General features: G+C 37.3%; 1 protein-coding gene and 1 non-coding gene across 6 annotated transcripts in view; both read right to left on the bottom strand.

Annotated features, from left to right (window-relative positions):
- The window catches only part of POLA1 (DNA polymerase alpha 1, catalytic subunit), a 281703-nt gene that overhangs the window by 223341 nt on the left and 40556 nt on the right, over positions 1-17806 (bottom strand). For all 5 annotated transcript variants that reach the window (XR_009217466.1, XM_058535594.1, XM_058535595.1 and 2 more), the window contains exons 20-26: positions 16803-16978; positions 14578-14707; positions 13967-14086; positions 12775-12874; positions 10928-11052; positions 6110-6259; positions 5576-5698 (exon numbers count right to left, since the gene is read on the bottom strand). Coding sequence is in view for 4 of the 5 variants with exons in the window: in XM_058535594.1 (XP_058391577.1) it covers positions 5576-5698; positions 6110-6259; positions 10928-11052; positions 12775-12874; positions 13967-14086; positions 14578-14707; positions 16803-16978 (924 nt within the window). In the remaining variant the exon portion in view is untranslated. The remainder of the gene's footprint in view (positions 1-5575; positions 5699-6109; positions 6260-10927; positions 11053-12774; positions 12875-13966; positions 14087-14577; positions 14708-16802; positions 16979-17806) is intronic.
- Positions 11594-11723, bottom strand: LOC131401548 (small Cajal body-specific RNA 24). Its single transcript, XR_009217741.1, has one exon. It is a non-coding gene; the product is annotated as a small Cajal body-specific RNA 24 (non-coding RNA).

Here is a 17806-nt window from a genome sequence, read left to right as displayed (position 1 = left end):
AAAAACATGGACAATGGGAGAATAAAAAATACACTGTGCTATACTTATTCACTGAAATGTTATAAATAGGTAACATGAATAAATCAAATCTAAAAATGTATCCACATGGATATACTTAAAAAATGGTATACAGAGTAGGGTTTTTCCTTTACTTTTTTTTTGGCAAATTGCAAAAAAAATATGTACCATGACACATAAATGGTAACAACTTTTAATGTACCACATGTATAGGTCCACGTGTTTGTTGTAAAAGCAAAAAACCATGGGCAAAAAGGACAAATCCAGCCCCGAGAGAGCGGTTACTTCTGAGGAAGAAGAGAAAGAAATGAGGGGCCGGCCCCGTGGTTTAGCGGTTAAGTGCGTGTGCTCCGCTACTGGCGGCCCAGGCTCGGATCCCGGGCGCGCACCGACGCACCGCTTCTCCGGCCACGCTGAGGCCACGTCCCACATACAGCAACTAGAAGGATGTGCAACTATGACATACAACTATCTACTGGGGCTTTGGGGAAAAAAAGGAGGAGGATTGGCAATAGATGTTAGCTCAGAGCCGGTCTTCCTCAGCAAAAAGAGGAGGATTAGCATGGATGTTAGCTCAGGGCTGATCTTCCTCACAAAAAAAAAAAAAGACATGAGAGAAGGTGGGGAGGAAAGGGTCTTTAGTTGTCTCTATAATATTTTACTGCATTTATTTTTTTTTAAAAAAACTAGGCTTTTTAAGAAAAAAGATTGGAAAAGTGAAGTTTTTGCTTATTTCCAGATAAAGATGAAAGTCTCCCTTAGCACTTAATTATAAAATTCTCCATAGTCACTCATTATCTTTCACCACTGACATTAACAAAAGTATAGCCCTCCATCCAGGGGCCATTCCGAAGGGCTCCTGACACGTGTTAGCTCCCCGCCAAGAGACTCCCAGGAAGGCTTGCCCAGACTGCAATGTTTGCATGAAATGATTTGGATACATTTTCTAAAAGCACAAATTTCAGCTCCGAATACAACTGAAAGCTAGGCAGTCTACAACTGGCTGGCAAGCAGGCTGGCAAAGACTCATTTTAGCCTACTAGGTGAGAAACTGAAAACGCCTGGGCTCTACACCCAAACATTAGAGCATACATTCACTTCAAAATGCAATCAGAAATCCAGACCAAAAATTGTTTTCTCAAGGGCACAGAAACAAAAGGGTACAGAAATAAAACAATACCAATGTCAATAAGTACTAATTATTCCATAAAGACAAATATTACCATTACACTAAGGATTATGCAATGAGTATGCTTATAAGTATAGAGTAAGTTTAAAATCCCTCCAAAAAACCCCAACAAATGCAAAGAGGCTAAATTATAGATCAAAATCATTTCAGTTCTCTTTAGATTAGCCTGATACTGTGACTGAGGGAGTCTTGTACTGTAGCCCCATGGCCAGAAGTGTGAATTTAGCTATTTGATAGAAGAATTAGCTTGCTATCATACATTAAATGATTGTTCTTATCAATAAAACTTACAATTCAAAACCTATAATTATTTTAAACACGAAATAGATTAGACTATTACAATCCTTTGGTCCACCGTTAGCCTTTCTTTAATAATTTCAAAATTTTAAAAAGTGAAAAATGTGGACAGATTTGTGTCACTAAATGGCGTTCACCATTGTTCACAGAATAAAACCCTTAATTGATTAATGATCTCAGGGTGTCTATCGCCATCTAGTGAACAATCACTTCAATTACCACAACAGTCACTTGACAACCGAATCCGTTTTCTTGGTGATTTAAAATATATGTCCAATTAGAGCTATCAACTTGCCCAGTATCTTTTTTATGTCTCTCTCCACATACATTGAGAACAAATACAAATACAGATGGTATTTATATAGATTCACTTTTGAGCATCTGTAAACTCAGTTTCCATATTACTTCTCTGGAAACACTAACTTCATCATTTTTAAATAACTTGCACGCTATGAGGTCCCTCATACAATTCCCTAACCATTAACTAATTCCTCTACCACCGAGCAATTAAAAATCATAGAAGAGTTTAAGTGTGAAAGATCACACCTGGGAAAAGACAATATTGACGTCCATTTGACACAACCATTAGCATTTTTATTATAAACCTGTTTTTAAAAGTACAATTAGTAATTACTCTGAGTACTCTAGCAGCCATAATACATTTGATTACAGACATTATTAGGTCACCAGAGCCAAACCTGCATGATTCCAACAAAACTAAGCACACACAAAATAGACTTAAAAATAAAAAGGGAGGGGGGCTTAAGGCCTCCCCAGACTGTGTATTAATCCATATTCAAATGCAAAATTTTATAATCTTTTCAGATGACATGCTACCAGGTTTCCTTCTCATTAATTTCCACTTGAACCTTAATCCAATTTATCCCACAAGGACTTTAAAAGCAAACAACTTCTAGGATCTTCAGGTTACTATATTATTTTGTCCCCTCTATCCTATTACAAAAAAGACCAGTGTGATAAGTTACAAAGGTATTCCAAAATCTCAGCAAACTAACTCTCATTTTACACTTCACTCCTCCCACCTCTTTAATAACCAAGAGCTGCTTGAAATCACAAAGGCCTAAAAGCATATATGGAAAACGCTAGTAAACCCAAAGACAGATCATCACAGAGGATGTTTCCATTTGCCAGTGCTAATAATTATCACCAACACTTTAACAATCACTTTTATTTTAGGAAATAATTTCTGTAAGTGGCTTTGAATCTTCTTCTAGAATAAGATTTCTAGGGAGCAAGTGTGTAATTATTATTTCTCATTAACCTCACATTACTTTAAAGGCCCACTTTCCACAGTTGTATTTATTATTTGTGGGAAGGAGCAAAGGGGAAAGTAGAAACCAAGAATTTAAATCACATATGATTGTTTCTAGATTTGTCTGACATTCGTTTTTAGTGGCGAGAGCAGGGGTTTTTTAATAGTTTATTAAGATTTGTTACTGCTATATTTTATACAACAGAAAAATAAAAACTGAATTTAAACTCCCTATTAAAAATCTAGCTAACCGAAGATATTGCCCTTAAAGTACAATGGATTAGGGGAGTGGGGGAGATCATTGGACAAATTTGGGGCTTATCATTATCAACAGTGCCCTTTTAAGCTTGTGGATTTCTGAGCCAATGCAGAAAATGTAACAACAGGGATTTCCCAACAGCAAGAGGCACTCTCCAAGGGAGTAAATTGTCAACTATTGCCTCTCGTGAGAAACTTAAGAGTAACCTTGATCCAATCTCAATAGTCAACCCATCTATTATCACCCAGTTGGGGCATAGTGAGTGTATTTCCTAACACAAAAATAAGATGGTATTCTATCAGAAGCCACTGGATACACATACAGAAATAAAATTTAAATAATTTTGAAGTAAACTTAGCCTAAGAAACTGAAAACATCCTACCCTCACTTCAACTAGCCCCTAAAACACCTATATCTTTTTATGTAAAAAAGGCCTGTGTCTTGAGATGAGTATTGAAAAAGACGTTCTTTCAGGAATAAGAGGTAGAATATAAAGCAGAAGCACAGTCATGAAAGATATTCTGAGCTGGGGCAGACAACCCCTGTGTAGTAAAAGCCTTACAATCTGCAAGATATGGATTCTAATTCAAAATAGTCACTTGGTATACTTCACCTCTTTGAGTTCAGCTTCCTCATCTGTAAAATGGGAACAATACTATCTATATCAATGGATTCTTGTGAGGTGCCCCCCCCCCAAAGCCCCAGTAGATAGTTGTATGTCATAGTTGCACATCCTTCTAGTTGCTGTATGTGGGAGGCGGCCTCAGCATGGCCGGAGAAGCGGTGCGTCGGTGCGTGCCCGGGATCCGAACCTGGGCCACCAGCAGCGGAGCGCGCGCACTTAACCGCTAAGCCACGGGGCCGGCCCTCTTGTGAGGTTTTAATGAAATAATGTCTCCGAAAGCTTCTCACATGTCGCTGGTGTCCAATACACGGTTTGCCCTTCCTCACAGCACCCTAAGCCAAGATAGGGCTGCCAACAGAAGAGCAGTTCTGAACATCCTGTTTCACGCCAGCTAAACGTGTGCTGTCCACTATAGTAGCCACTAGCCACATGTGGCTACTTAAAGTTAAATTTACTTTAACTATAATTAAATAAAACTCAAAATTTAGTTCCTCAGCTAGCTGGCACATGCTCCCTAGCCACTTGAGGCTAGCAGCTATTGTGTTGGAGAGTGCAGATGGAGAACATTTTCATCATCTCAAAGTTCTATTGGACTGCACTGCTCTAGACTCTGAAGCAGGGATCAGCCATTTTTTTCTGAAAAGGGCCAGAGATTAAATATTTTAGGCTTTGCAGGCCATGTAAGTCTTGATTTTGACTATTCAATTCTGCTGTTGTAACGCAAAAGCAACCACAGATGATACATAAACGAGAGCGTGGCTGTGATCCAAAAAAACTTTATCTACAAAAATAGATGGCAGGCTGGATTTGGCCCACGGGCTGTAGTTTGCCAACTCCTGCTCTAGAGTATTCTGAGTCAAGACCCCCAATACGAGCATTCTGCCCATAACCACCAACTACCTCCTTAATACTGAGTAGTCTTAAATCCACGGACAGGAATCAATAGTTTACTGGAGTTAAATGGAATTAATATTTAAGGTAACTATTCTTTTACAAATTAAGAAAAACCCATGCACGTGGTGCTAAAGCAGGTGAAGTTCATGTTTACAAAGTGACAGCACCTCAAATCTGTTTGGTATCTGGCCCATCTTTCCAAAGCCAATAACTCTCAATCCATAACTCCAGTCCTGATATATTCCTGGAATCGTGGACTTTTACATCCAACTGCCTACTTAATATGCCTAGAGATCTATTACAAACCTCAAAGGTAACACAGCCAAGATAGAACTCTTAATCCCTCTCTCCCAGATTTCTCCATCTTAGTAAATGGCTCCACTAGCTAACCAGCTATAAGACAAAAATGGAGGCATCCTCCTTGATTTCTTCCTTTCCCTCACACTCCAACCTAACACATCAGCAAAAAAACTAGCTCCCTTATGACACTTAGGTCTCATTCATGTTGCCTCCTAAAGAAGCCTTCTCTGACCAATCTAAACAAGCCATCTTAACATTCTCTAGCCCACCACCCTGTTTTAATTATCTGCACAACATTTACTTCTATCGTATTCTCTTAGTTATTTTTTGTATTTGTTTATTCACTTATATTTACAGGCTGTTTTCCCAAACTACTCTCTCCCTGCCCCAAGTCCCCAATGCATGCCCCTCTACACCCCCTACCCTAAGTAGAATGTGAGCCTCATGATGCAGGGATCTTTCACTACTTGCTCATCACTCTATCCCCAGAGCCTAGAACAATGCCTGCCACATAATAGATGCTCAATAAATACACACACACTTCATGGATGAATGAATGAATCCTTATATAAAAGCCTATCTGTCTCAAATTTGCCCTAAGAAAGGAGTATTTGAAGCTGTATAACTAACAGCTAGGCAACAAAGTTGGCTCTCCCACACTATAACACGTATAGTTAAAAATACTCTCATTTTCAGAAATGTGAATGTTATGCCATTTACCTCCCTTCCTTTGTATGTCACCAAAGCAGCCAGTGGTTTCGCATAAAATCTGCTGTATGAAAATCCCAGGCAGCCGTACATACTGTTTGCCGTGAGCTTCAAAGCCTTCTGTCGGATGTCATACTGGAGGCCACACAAGGACAAAAGACAAACAACAATATTTGCAGATGCTTAAACGTTACATTAGATGCCTCTCTAGATCACCAATGAGAAGGAGAAACTCTCAATACCTCTGAAAAAACTCTTAACACACTCTACCTGCCCTCCCAGATCCATGATTCCCTGACCTCCTAGAAGCAAGTAAACACAGACTCCAACACTCCCAGAAGTCAGAAGGATCTTGCTCAGATACAGCTTTGCAGATAGAGATGCCTTCCATTCTGAGGCATTCTAGTGTTTTTGAATGGTTTCCTACCCATAAACTTAAAATAAGCACATGTATTTGCCCACAGCATCTTGTTTAAATCACTCCTAAATAATCAAATTCTAAAAGCTGAGACTGTCACTCAGATGTCTCTTAGTGAAAAGATATACCTGAAGAACAAGGTCTGGATTTAAATCTTGCTGTTTCATTAGCTGTTTGACTTGTTTTCTCCGCTCTACCAGTTTCCGGATCTCTCTGGGCAAAATGCCCATTTCTAAGCTTGGATCTGGCAGCTCAGGGATCTGTTCTTGTTCTCCATCCTGATGAACACACAACAGAAATTTCAGACAAATCAAACTTTCGTGAAATAAATTTCTAAAATAATATCTTGTGGGAGATTTACCTCATGATCGCATCTTGAAAATCTACTTTCTTATATAAGCAAAGATCAGCAATGCACGGGTGGTAGAAAAAAGCGCTGAGATCGTTGCAGAACAAGTCAATACTGCCCTCTCTTCTCCCAGTTCTATGAGCCCGTCATTCTCAGTATCTCCCACCCCTCTAGTTATTGACAAATGTAGATATCACTTAAAGGGAGGAATTTTTACACATGCTCCTCTCCTCTCTTCAACAATTGGGGAGCAACATGTTTGGGGAAATTGCTTTTAAAATAAAAACACTAAGAGAAACCTCTAGGATTAAAAAAAAAAAGCAGCTAAACTACTGTTTTAAGTCATGTGTACTACCAAACAAAATGGTATAGAATTTTTCAAACTATATAGAATCATAGCAATCATTGTAAATGTTTTAGACTAAAAAATAAAAGTCTAAATTCTAAATCAGCAAATTTCTTTTAGGAATTTGGAGCACATATTTAAATAGGCCATGACATTTCTAAAAAAATAATACATATATATTCCTTAGCATTTATGTGGTACCTTTCATCTATAAATTGCTTTGCAATCAGTAGAATAGCAACACAAAGCAACCAGCAGTCTTCTTATATTAAAATTTACAGCAGAAAAAAGCAAGGAAAGCATTAGACCATTTTTCTCTAGCCTCCATTAATTCTATTAACAGGCTGCAAAGAAAAGCCAGGCACGTTTGCCCTTTCAAAGGTTCAGAATTAAAAATAAACCTCTTGGCTTAAAGTATGTCAAGTCAATGCCATTTGATAACCCAGCCTTTACAAAGTTATCTGATTTTATAAAGATCAATATCTTCAAATGAACCATCTTACAATAGTAACAGGGACCTATTGTTTTCCAATATAGCAGATGATGACAGTAAACCAACTAAAGAGATCTTGGTACACATTACAATTTATTTACAGCAACTATGGAGGTCAGATAAGTGAAAGGATTTAGGGTGAGGAAATTTACAATCCATGCCCAGCTCAACCACCACTAGCTGTGTGGCACTAGCTGTTCTGAAGACCAAATGAGGTACTGCACAGGAAAATGATATAGAACCTATAAATTGCTACATGTATAATATTTCTTAGATGACCTCTAAGGTCCCTTCCAACTCTGAAATGATTCTATTATATATCCAGGATCCAAACTGGAAAGCTCAAATAAACAAAATGGTGGCGGTGGATGGGGTGCCGAGTAATGATAATTATCACAATGCTGACACAGTAGCAGGACAGAGCCCAAAGAATATTATTAACTGAATGCAGTTACTACCTTTTGGGGATGTCTACCCAATACAGTCGGCCCTCCATATCCGTGGGTTCCACATTCACGGATTCAATCAACTGTGGAGACTGTACTATGCTTCAGATCTGCAGTTGGTTGAATCTGCAGATGTGAAATGCACAGATACAGAGGGCCAACTAAGGGACTTGAGCACCCGCAGATTCTGGTATCTGAGGAGCGTCCTGGAACCAATCCCCTGCGTATACCGAGGGACGACTGTACCTTCTCTGTAAAATTATCCCCTATTCCCACAGAAAGGCCCATCCTTAGCAGTCATATTTGCACTCTGTGAACTCACTCCTGTTTTCATACTTGATAGGACCAGGCGTGCTCACCAATCTAGGCACGACTATAAGATTCTCTCTTCTGGGAATACAGAATTGGAACTGAAAAACAGCTCCCAAGCATGTGGTTGGAACTAAAAGACATGTAAGTACACGAGCTAGAGGGCAAACAGACATCTTCTGCCATGTGTACAAAGAAGCAGAGAAAAACAACATACAGAGATAATATGTTAATTTATCTTTTACTGCTGGAGAACCAACTGTAATCAAATTCCCCACTGACAGTCAATAGTATAAGTTTTATATATGAAGAACCACACATTAAGTTATTAAGCCCTACATAAAACTGTTGACTGAATGATCACTAGTTAGATTAAAATCCATGCGAGATAATTCCAAAAGATTCTTTTAAAAAGGCTGGTTAGTGAGCAGAATCATTAAGAAATGCTTTCATGGCTAAAATAGCAAGTGTTGGAGATGATGGGGAACAAGTCGCATACATGGCTGGTGGGAGTGTAAAATAGTACAACTACTTAGGAAAACAATTTGACAGTTTCTTATCAAGTTAAATATACACTTCCCATGCAAACCAGCAAATTCACTCCCTAGGTATTTACACCTCAAAAATGAAAGCACACGTCCACAAAAAGATAATGTTCACAGCAGCTTTATTCATAATAGCCAAAAAATGAAAACACTCCAAATGCTCATCTCAGGAGAATAAATAAACAAAATGTGGAATCTTCTCAGCAATAAAAAGGAAAGAACTACTAATAATGCAACAACATGGAGGAATCTCAATAACACTATGTTGAACAAAAAAGCCAGACACAAAAGAGTACATACTGTATCACTCCATGTATATGAAGTTCTAGAACACGCAAAATTAAGCTATAGTGATAGAAGTCAGATCAACGGTTGACTGATAGGAGAGGGGACTGACTATAAAAAGCCATGTGGGACATACCAAAATGTATGGGATGAAGCTAAAGCAGTGCTTGTAAGGAAATTTATAGTTGTAAACACCTATATTAAAAGAGAAGATCTCAAATCAATAACCTAATCTTCCACCTTAAGAAACTAGAAAAAGAAGAGCAAACTAAACCAAACCAAAGAAAGCAGAAAGAAGGAAGTAATAAAGATTAGATAGAGTGAAAATAAATGAAACAGAGAACAGAAAAGCAATAGAGAAAATCAAGGAAACCAAAGTTACTTCTTTGAAAAGATCAACAAAAGTGACAAACTTTTAGCTATACTGTCAAAGAAAAAAAGAAGACTCAAATTACTAAAATCAGGAATAAAAGAAGGACACTACTACGGACCTTAAAGAAATGAAAATGATTATAAGGGAATATTATGGACAATTTTATGGCAACAAATTAGATAACCTACATGAAATGGATGAATCCCTAGAAAGATACAAACTACCAAAACTGACTCAAGAAGAAATAGAAAATCTGAATAGATCTATAACAAGAGATTGAATTAGTAATCAAATACAGACACAAAATTCCTCAACAAAATACTAGTAAATCAAATCTAGCAATATATAAAATGGATTATACACCAAACACCAAAACCAAGTGGGATTTATCCCAGAAACGCAGGCTGGTTCAACATACAAAAATCAATGTAATACACCATATTAAAGGAATAAATGACAAAAACCACATGATCATCTTAATAGATGCAGAAAAAGTATTTGACAAAAATCCAACACCCTTTCATGATAAAAACACTCAACAAACTAGGAACAGAAGGGTAATTCCCCAACCTGATAAAGCCCATCTATGGAAAATCCACAGCTAACATCATACTTAATGGTAAAAGACTGGATACTTTCCCCATAAGATCAGGAATAAGACAAGGATATCCGCTCCTGCCACTTCTATTCAACATCGTACTGGAGGTTCTAGTCAGGGCAATTAGGCAAGAAAAAGAAATATAAGGCATCCAGATCGGAAAGGAAGAATTAAAACTATCTCTATTCACAAATGACATGATCTTGTATACAGAAAATCTAAAGAAATCCACAAAACTATTAGAACTAATAAATGAGTTCAGCAAGGTTGCAGGATATAAGATCAATGTACAAAAATTAGTTATATTTCTATACACTAGCAATGAACAATCCAAAAATTAAATTATAGAAAACAATTCTATTTAGAACAGCATCAAAAAGAATGAAATATTTAAGAATAAATTTAATAAAAGAAGTGTAAGACTTGTACACTGAAAACTAGAAAACATCGTTGAAAGAAATTAAAGACCTAAATAAATGGAAAGACTCTATTTTCATGGACTGGAAGAGTATTGTTAAGATGGCAATACTCCCCAAATTGATTTACAGATCCAATACAATCTCTATCAAAACCCCAGTGAGCATTTTTGCATAAATTGACAATATGACTCTAAAATAAACAAAATGTGATATATAGCCATACAATGGAATATTATTCAGCAGTAAAAAGGACTGAAGTACTAATACATGCTAAAACATGGATGAATCTTGAAAACAGTATGCTAAGTGAAATAAGCCAGACACAAAAGGTCACACATGATTCCATTTATATAAAATGTCCAAAATACACAAATCTATAGAGACAGAAATATTAGTGGTGCCTAGATTTGGGAGGGATGGAGGAATTGAGGACGGTTATAGCTAAAAGGTAGGGATTTCTTTGGGGAGTAATGAAAATGTCCTAAAATTGACTGTGGTGAAGGTTGCAAACTCTATGATTACACTAACAGCCATTAAATTGTACACTTTAAATGGGTAAACTGTATGGTACGTGAATTATATCTCAATAAAGCTGTTAAGTAAAAAAGATACTGAACCAGTCTGAGTCTCCTTCTAATCAAACCTCCTCCTTTTTTGACAACTAAGAAAGGACATAATGTATCTTTTAAAAGGAAAAACTAGAATGCTAACCCCTTTGGTTCTCTTCCTTCTTTAAGCACTACTTTTAATCTCAATTTCAAGAGCCCCTAGGCGAATACAAACCTCTGTAACTCTCTGTGTCTCTGAAGCAACTCTTTGCACTGTTGTAAAACAAATGTTGAATTCCTGAATGATGGAAGGATATAAACTGTTGAAGTCCAGAAGCAAAATGAACTTATCATAAAAACCTGAAATAAAAAAGCCATATAATGTCATAAAAAGTCTAAAGAAAAAAAGATTTGTCCAAATATCACATTAGAAGTACTATAGTACAAAGTCTATTAGAAACTATATACTATCCAGAGCTGTGAGGTAGACAAAAGGAAAAAAGGAGTTGACTAACGCTCCACAAAAATGATTTGGATTAGAGTGAAAACTCAGGTCACAAATGAAGATCCTGTCTTGCCTTTGAAACCAGCTACATCCAGTCCTTTCCCCAGCAGTCCCCAAAGCACACCATTATTATGGGCAAACACCTTCCTATATCAATTACTTTTGACAGGTCTCATATCCATTTCAAAAAATGTGGTTAAATTCTCCTTCAAGCAAGCATTCCCTCTCACCTACTCTACCACTCTCACCCCCGCCCCCACCCCCAAAATGTCTAGTGATTTATGCCAATGAGTGGTTATATATGTATCTTTTACAATCACACCCTCAAAGAATAAAATGTGCAGCCCATTTACCTGTACACAAACTGTGCTAAAATCAGACAAGAGATGTATATATAAATGTCAGTAGTGGAACGATCCACCCTTTTTACTTGCAAAGGGTGAACAGAAAGCTACTATACTTCTCTAGGACATTTATAAAGAGTTATCTTCACCTTGAGAAGAAACTGAATAAAAATAAATGTCCACTATTAAGACAATAATAACAACAGCAAACATACTGATAGCTTACTCTGTGTCAGGCACTGTACTAAACACTTTTATTCCTATAAAGGAATAAAATCATCTTTAAAATAAGGCACTATAAAATCATCTTTATTCCTTAAATCTCTGTGTGGTAGATGTTCTTCTTATCTCCATTTTAAAGAAGAGGAAACTGAGGCTTACAGAGGTTAAACAAGCAGCCCAAGATCCCACAGCAGAATTTCAGCCCAGATCTATCTAACGCCAAAGGACCACTAATCTGTTTCATTACAACTAATAATAAAATTGCTTTTGTCAAAAATGTCTCTTACTCAGAGTTCAAGTTACTTGATAAAATTCACATTAATTCCTGTACAACAGTGTGAATACAGTTAACAGTACTCAACTGTACACTTAAAAATGGTTAAGATGGTTAAAAAAAAAGATTCTAGCTCTGTGTATGACGAAACATCTGTCATTCACGACAGGGAAAAGTTAGTCTCCTGTTCAAGTTCAATTTGGTGGTTACTGTCTGTACTTTCTTTAACTTTGCTGTCCAAATGAACTGGTCCTGGCATGTGGGGCAGAGGTGGAGCCCACCCTCCAAGGGTGGATGAGAGAAGACAGAGGTGCTCCTACCACAAGACAAATAGCCATATACTGGGCCAGGGGTTGGCAAACTATGTGCAGACCAAATCCAGCCTACCCCCTCTTTTTGTATCACGCACGAGCTGAGAATAGTTTTTACATCTTTTAAATGGTTGAAAAAAATCAAAAACAGAACACTTCATGATACATGAAAATTACACAAAACTTAAATTGCAATGTCCATAAATAAAGCTTTCTTGGAACACAGCAAAAAAATTCATATTAATTCCATGTCAGGTGACTGGCAAACAAGATTTTCACATGAATATAAGATAAAAAATAAGGTCACCATGAGACCTATTTGCTAACCTACAAAATACACTTCAGGTCTCCTAGTTTCTCAAGCCTAGCTCTGTATTAAGAAATTCCTTAACACACGTGGCAAACCAACCCACTGGCCAGCCTCACCAACTTTGGGCTCCAACACCAAGCCTCCAGCATAAGCTGCTTTCTTCCGTCCTTTCTTGTATTTATTGGTATCTCCATCAATGTCTTCATCTTCATCTCCCTAATAATCAAATGGAAAGATAACTTCACCAGCTGGTAACTAATTAATTACGAAGTTTTATGATTCCCCCTTTTCCAACTGCAGTCACAGTTCTAACAAACATTCTTTACTTTTAGTTAGTAGTCCTACCTGTGGGGAAAGACAGTTATTGTAATATGTTCATGAATCCAAATGAATGCCAAGCATGGTAGTTACTGAAACAAATACTCTATCTCTGAGTTAATAAATATGCAAATCCTACCTTAAAATGTTTCTGAATTCATAGAAACTTATTTTTAAATTAATGGATGCTAAAAATACAACTCTTCATATTACGTAAAATTTGAGACTGTCCAAGAGTGCTCTTAAATTCACTACCCTAACATTCGTGAAGTAAAAATACAAAATATTTCATATAGGTATTATCATTATTCTCATTATTAATATGGACACCTTAAAACAAGTATGTTCATATACTGAAAATCCATTCCCAAGTAGTTTATCAATGGCCAACATTCAATACCTAAGCAGAAGTCAAATAAATTCCTCTAAGTTAATATCCCCTACACAAATTTTGATAATGTGCATAAAACAAGCAAACACAAGAACCTGAATCATTTTAACATGAAATTCCCACTCTGAATCAAGTACTATCAGTGTTGATAAAATAGTAGCTAAGTTTAGCTCCAATGTGATGAAGGCCACTTCAAAAACCTGATTTTGGTGACCTTAATCCTACTAGTACAAAAAAATGCAACAATGCAACACAAAAATAAAGGTTCATGGGTTTAAGTAAATAAAAGGTTTAACTGGCATCTAACTTTGGATAGGGCTAAGGCGGCAAAACACTTTCCATGTAGGCTCACCCACCAGGGAGGCCTAATACCTCCCTCAAAAATTTCATTTTTCACGAATAATTTTTACCTGTACAGAGAAAAGTGGAGAAGGAAATGACCAAACAAATACAACAGAACAAACTTGGCATGGTTTCTACAGTATACAGGGGATTGAATATTTTGGAAGCAGATGTTATCACAGCAAAAAAAAGATATGTAGGTAATAAAAGGGGGGAGGGATAAGAAAAGGCAAAACACTATACAATTTTGGACCCACCAGTTTTTGCTGAGGCTTTCTGAAAATCTGCTTGTCAGGCACAATATAGTTGTTTTCATAAAATGCATGAAGCAACAAGAACTCGTTACGCTCAGATCGTCCACCCATCAGCGTCCTAGACTATTAAATAGAATTTCCTTTTTAAATTTGAGCTTAAAACCACAACAAACAAAAGCAACTTTGAGTTGGCAGATTTAATCATAGCACCTCCTTCAAAATCATTCCTCATAAGAAGGGCTGCTTAAAAAAACAAAGGTACTAAATTATTTCTAGCATTTTCTCTAAGCATTATAGTTAAAAGGAGACAAACAGAGCTTAAAATATTGACAACTTGGGCTATTTCTTTACTCCCAAATGGACCACTCCACAAATCAGACACATCCAGATGTTAGAGATGATCTTTATATCCACTCAAATTTCAGCATACTGCACCTGGCTTTCCTCCCCTTCTCCCAACCAGTTCTTCATTTTACAAAAGAAGCCCAGCTTCCAGAATACAAGTTACTCATTTTATAAGCATGCATTTAGACTCATTATCATATAACAACTACCCCAAGCAAACACTGAATCCAACAGGAAATGCTTTCTCCCCCTTTCTAAGTTAAATTTACCATAATGTTCCCAGCGATGTTAGTGATCTGCAATGCTAATGGAAGAACATTTAGCTCACACATGATCTGCAAAATGAACCTGGCATCTTTCCAGGTGTGTTCCAACAGGTACAACAGATGAGAAGATTCACTGTACAGCAAAGTAAGAATGAAACAGAATCAAGTAATTAAAAGAAACAATGACTATAATCAGAACTTCATAAAATATTACAAAAAATTGGGGGTATAAGTAACTTCAGAGCAACTGCATCTCAGCTTTGGAAACAATTTAAAATAAGGTCAGTATGTAACTAGGAATTCATTCATACCGTTGATCCCAATGTCCTTCTCCAAAACACAAAAAAAATCCCACAAAGATGAAGTGAACTTATGTGTTAACTACAACCTGAAAACCACCTAAATCCTTTCATTCATTCCATCCAGTAAGTATATATTACATGCCTACTACGTGCCATGCCGGCTGTGACCAAGACAAAAATTCCTGTCCTCATGGGGCTTATGTCCTCATGGGGGAGACAGAGTATAAATAAAAAATTAAATATATGGTATGTTACATAATGCTAAGTGTCAAGGAGAAAAAATTAAGAAGCAAAAGGAATACTAAGTGTCAGGAGCAGAGACTGAAATTTTAGTTAGGGAACCGGGGAAGAGTGCACTGAGAACAAAGACCTGGAAGAGGTGAGGGGGCAATCCTTGTGGATGGATATCTCAGGGAAGAGCATTCCAGGCAGACAGAACAGCACATTCAAAGGCCCTGAGCTGAGTGCAAATCTGGCAGTTCCAGGACCAGGAAGGAGACCAATGGCTGGAACAGACAGAATGATGGAGAGAGCAGTAGAAAATAAGGACAGAGTTAACGGCAGAGAGACACACTGATAGGACCTTGTAAGTCAAAATAAGGACTTTGGTTTTTACTCTGAATGAAACAGAAAGTCACTGGAAGATTTTGAGCAGAGTGTCATATCTGACTTAACTTTAGCAGAATAACTCTAGTTCCTCAGTTGAGAACAGATAGCAAAAGGGTCAAGGGCAAAAGCAAGGAGACCAGTGAGGAGGCTAATATAAGAGCCAGAAATCCAGGGGGAAAAGGACGGTGGCTTGGCAGGGTGGGTCCAATGGAGGGGAAAAGAAGAAGTCAGATCTAGACATATTTTGACGATAGAGCTGACAGGATTTCCTGATGGATGGAACGTAGGATATCAGAGAGAGGAATCATAGATGCCTCAGAGCTTTGGGGCCGAGGATGACTTTGGAGGTTTCCAGCAGTACTGGAAAAATAAGAGTTGCCATTACTTAAGGAAAGACTACAAGAGGAACCTAGCGGAGAAGATCAGGAGCTCAGTTTTTGAAAAAGTTAAGCTGGAGGTTCAAATTAGACATCAAGTAGAACATGAGTCTGGAATTCAGGGGAGAGGTTTAAGCTGCAGATATGCAGATGGGAGGCACCAGTATCCACTTAGTATTGAAATTCCGGAGACTTGATGAGATCACTTAAAGGGAGCACAGTCAGAAAGAATGAGAAGTGGCCAGAGGGGTAAAAGAAATCTTATTTAAGAAATAATCAAAGTTTCAATTACACAAAATGAATCAATTCTGGAGATCTAAGGTGCAGCAATGTGACTACAGGAAACAATATTGTATACTTGAAGTTTGCTAAGAGAGTAAATCTGAAGTGTTCTCACCACAAAGAAAGAAAACAAATAGTAACTATGTGACGTGATGGATATGTTAATTAGTTTGACTGTGGTGATTACTTCACAATGTATATGTATATCAAACATGGAGTTGTACATCTTAAAAATATACCATTTTTGTCAATTTTACCTCAATAAAGCTGGAAAGAAAGAAATAATTAAGCAGTATCTCTAAATAACTTAATGATTTCTCAGTTTTTATACTTCCAAAATATTTACACTAATTCCTGAATTAATGAATTCAGGGTAGAAACCTAAAGATCACATCAATTTCCAACCTGCTCTCAGAAAACATCAAGACCGTGTTAAGATAAGTGAGGGAGATGGAGATAAAGTGATCAAATTAGAATAATTCAAGAGGCAAAATAGTTCAAATTATTAAAGTAATGGAGATAGTGGTGCTGACTTGAACACAATTTTTCCCTCTGTAGCACCACACACCACACACTCCTATCCCTCCAGCCTAAGGATGACACTTGCATCGTGCTGTTGCTAATTTTAAGACAAATTCTGAAGCATCCAGGATCATACCTGTACATATTTTGTACATTTTCCATTGGGATTACAACCCTTTCAGTTTTCAGAATCTGTTGAACAAGTTCAGACAAATGGTAGCTTTTACAACGAATCAATTCCTTTGCCGAAATTTCCACATCACAGATCATTCGGCCACAGGTAGCATTTCTTTCACCAAATCCACTCCTGCCCTACAAGGGGAGGACAAAAAGCAAATCCCATGGAAGAAAAGACACTGAGAACATTTCGTTTTAACTTGCTTTGAGGCTAACCCAAAAATTACAATGAGGAAACTCTCATTCTTCCATTCATCCATTCATTCAGCCGTCAATCAAACATTTTTGAATGACACTATTCTAGGCACTCTGGAGACAGCTTTAAGCAAAAGAAAAAAGATTCCTGATCTCCCTTGAAATATACAATAAAAGACAGGCATTATAAACAAGAAACCACATCATTTTAGGAGGTTATAAGTATATGGGAAAGAGAAATGGTAGAACAGGGTGAGGGAAACAAGGAATTTAGGGGGCTGTATCTTAAATAGGGTGCTCAGAGTAGATCTCACTGAGAAGATGCCATATAAAGAAAACCTTGAAGGGAGAAAGCAGTTAGCAAAGCAAGTGTTTGGATGAAGTGTTAATAATGACTCTATCACCTTAAAGATATAAATAGGAAAAGAAGCAAGAGCAATGGCCCTAACTCCAATCTGTAGCAACAGATTTCTCTGGAGAGCATTATAAAATGTACAGATTCCTACGTTCTCTGATGAGGCAACAAGCCCATTTTATTTACAAGCTTTAGGTAAAATAAGATTTCAAGCACTGAGCAGTATCAGGTTTAGGAAATGAAGGCACTCCATACAAAAACCACCGAAACATCCCTAAGTGAAGCAAGCAGGTAGAATGAAAAGGATACAGGCTTTAGAAGAGTCAGACAGGCCAAGGTTCAAAGTCTCAGTTCTTCCCCTTACTAACTCTACGATCTTGAACAAGTTGTTACCCCTGTGAGAATGTACAATA

The sequence above is a fragment of the Diceros bicornis genome, chromosome X (genome assembly GCF_020826845.1).
Source record: "Diceros bicornis minor isolate mBicDic1 chromosome X, mDicBic1.mat.cur, whole genome shotgun sequence".
Taxonomy (NCBI): Eukaryota; Metazoa; Chordata; class Mammalia; order Perissodactyla; family Rhinocerotidae; genus Diceros; species Diceros bicornis.
This window is presented reverse-complemented; position numbering and strand designations above follow the sequence as displayed.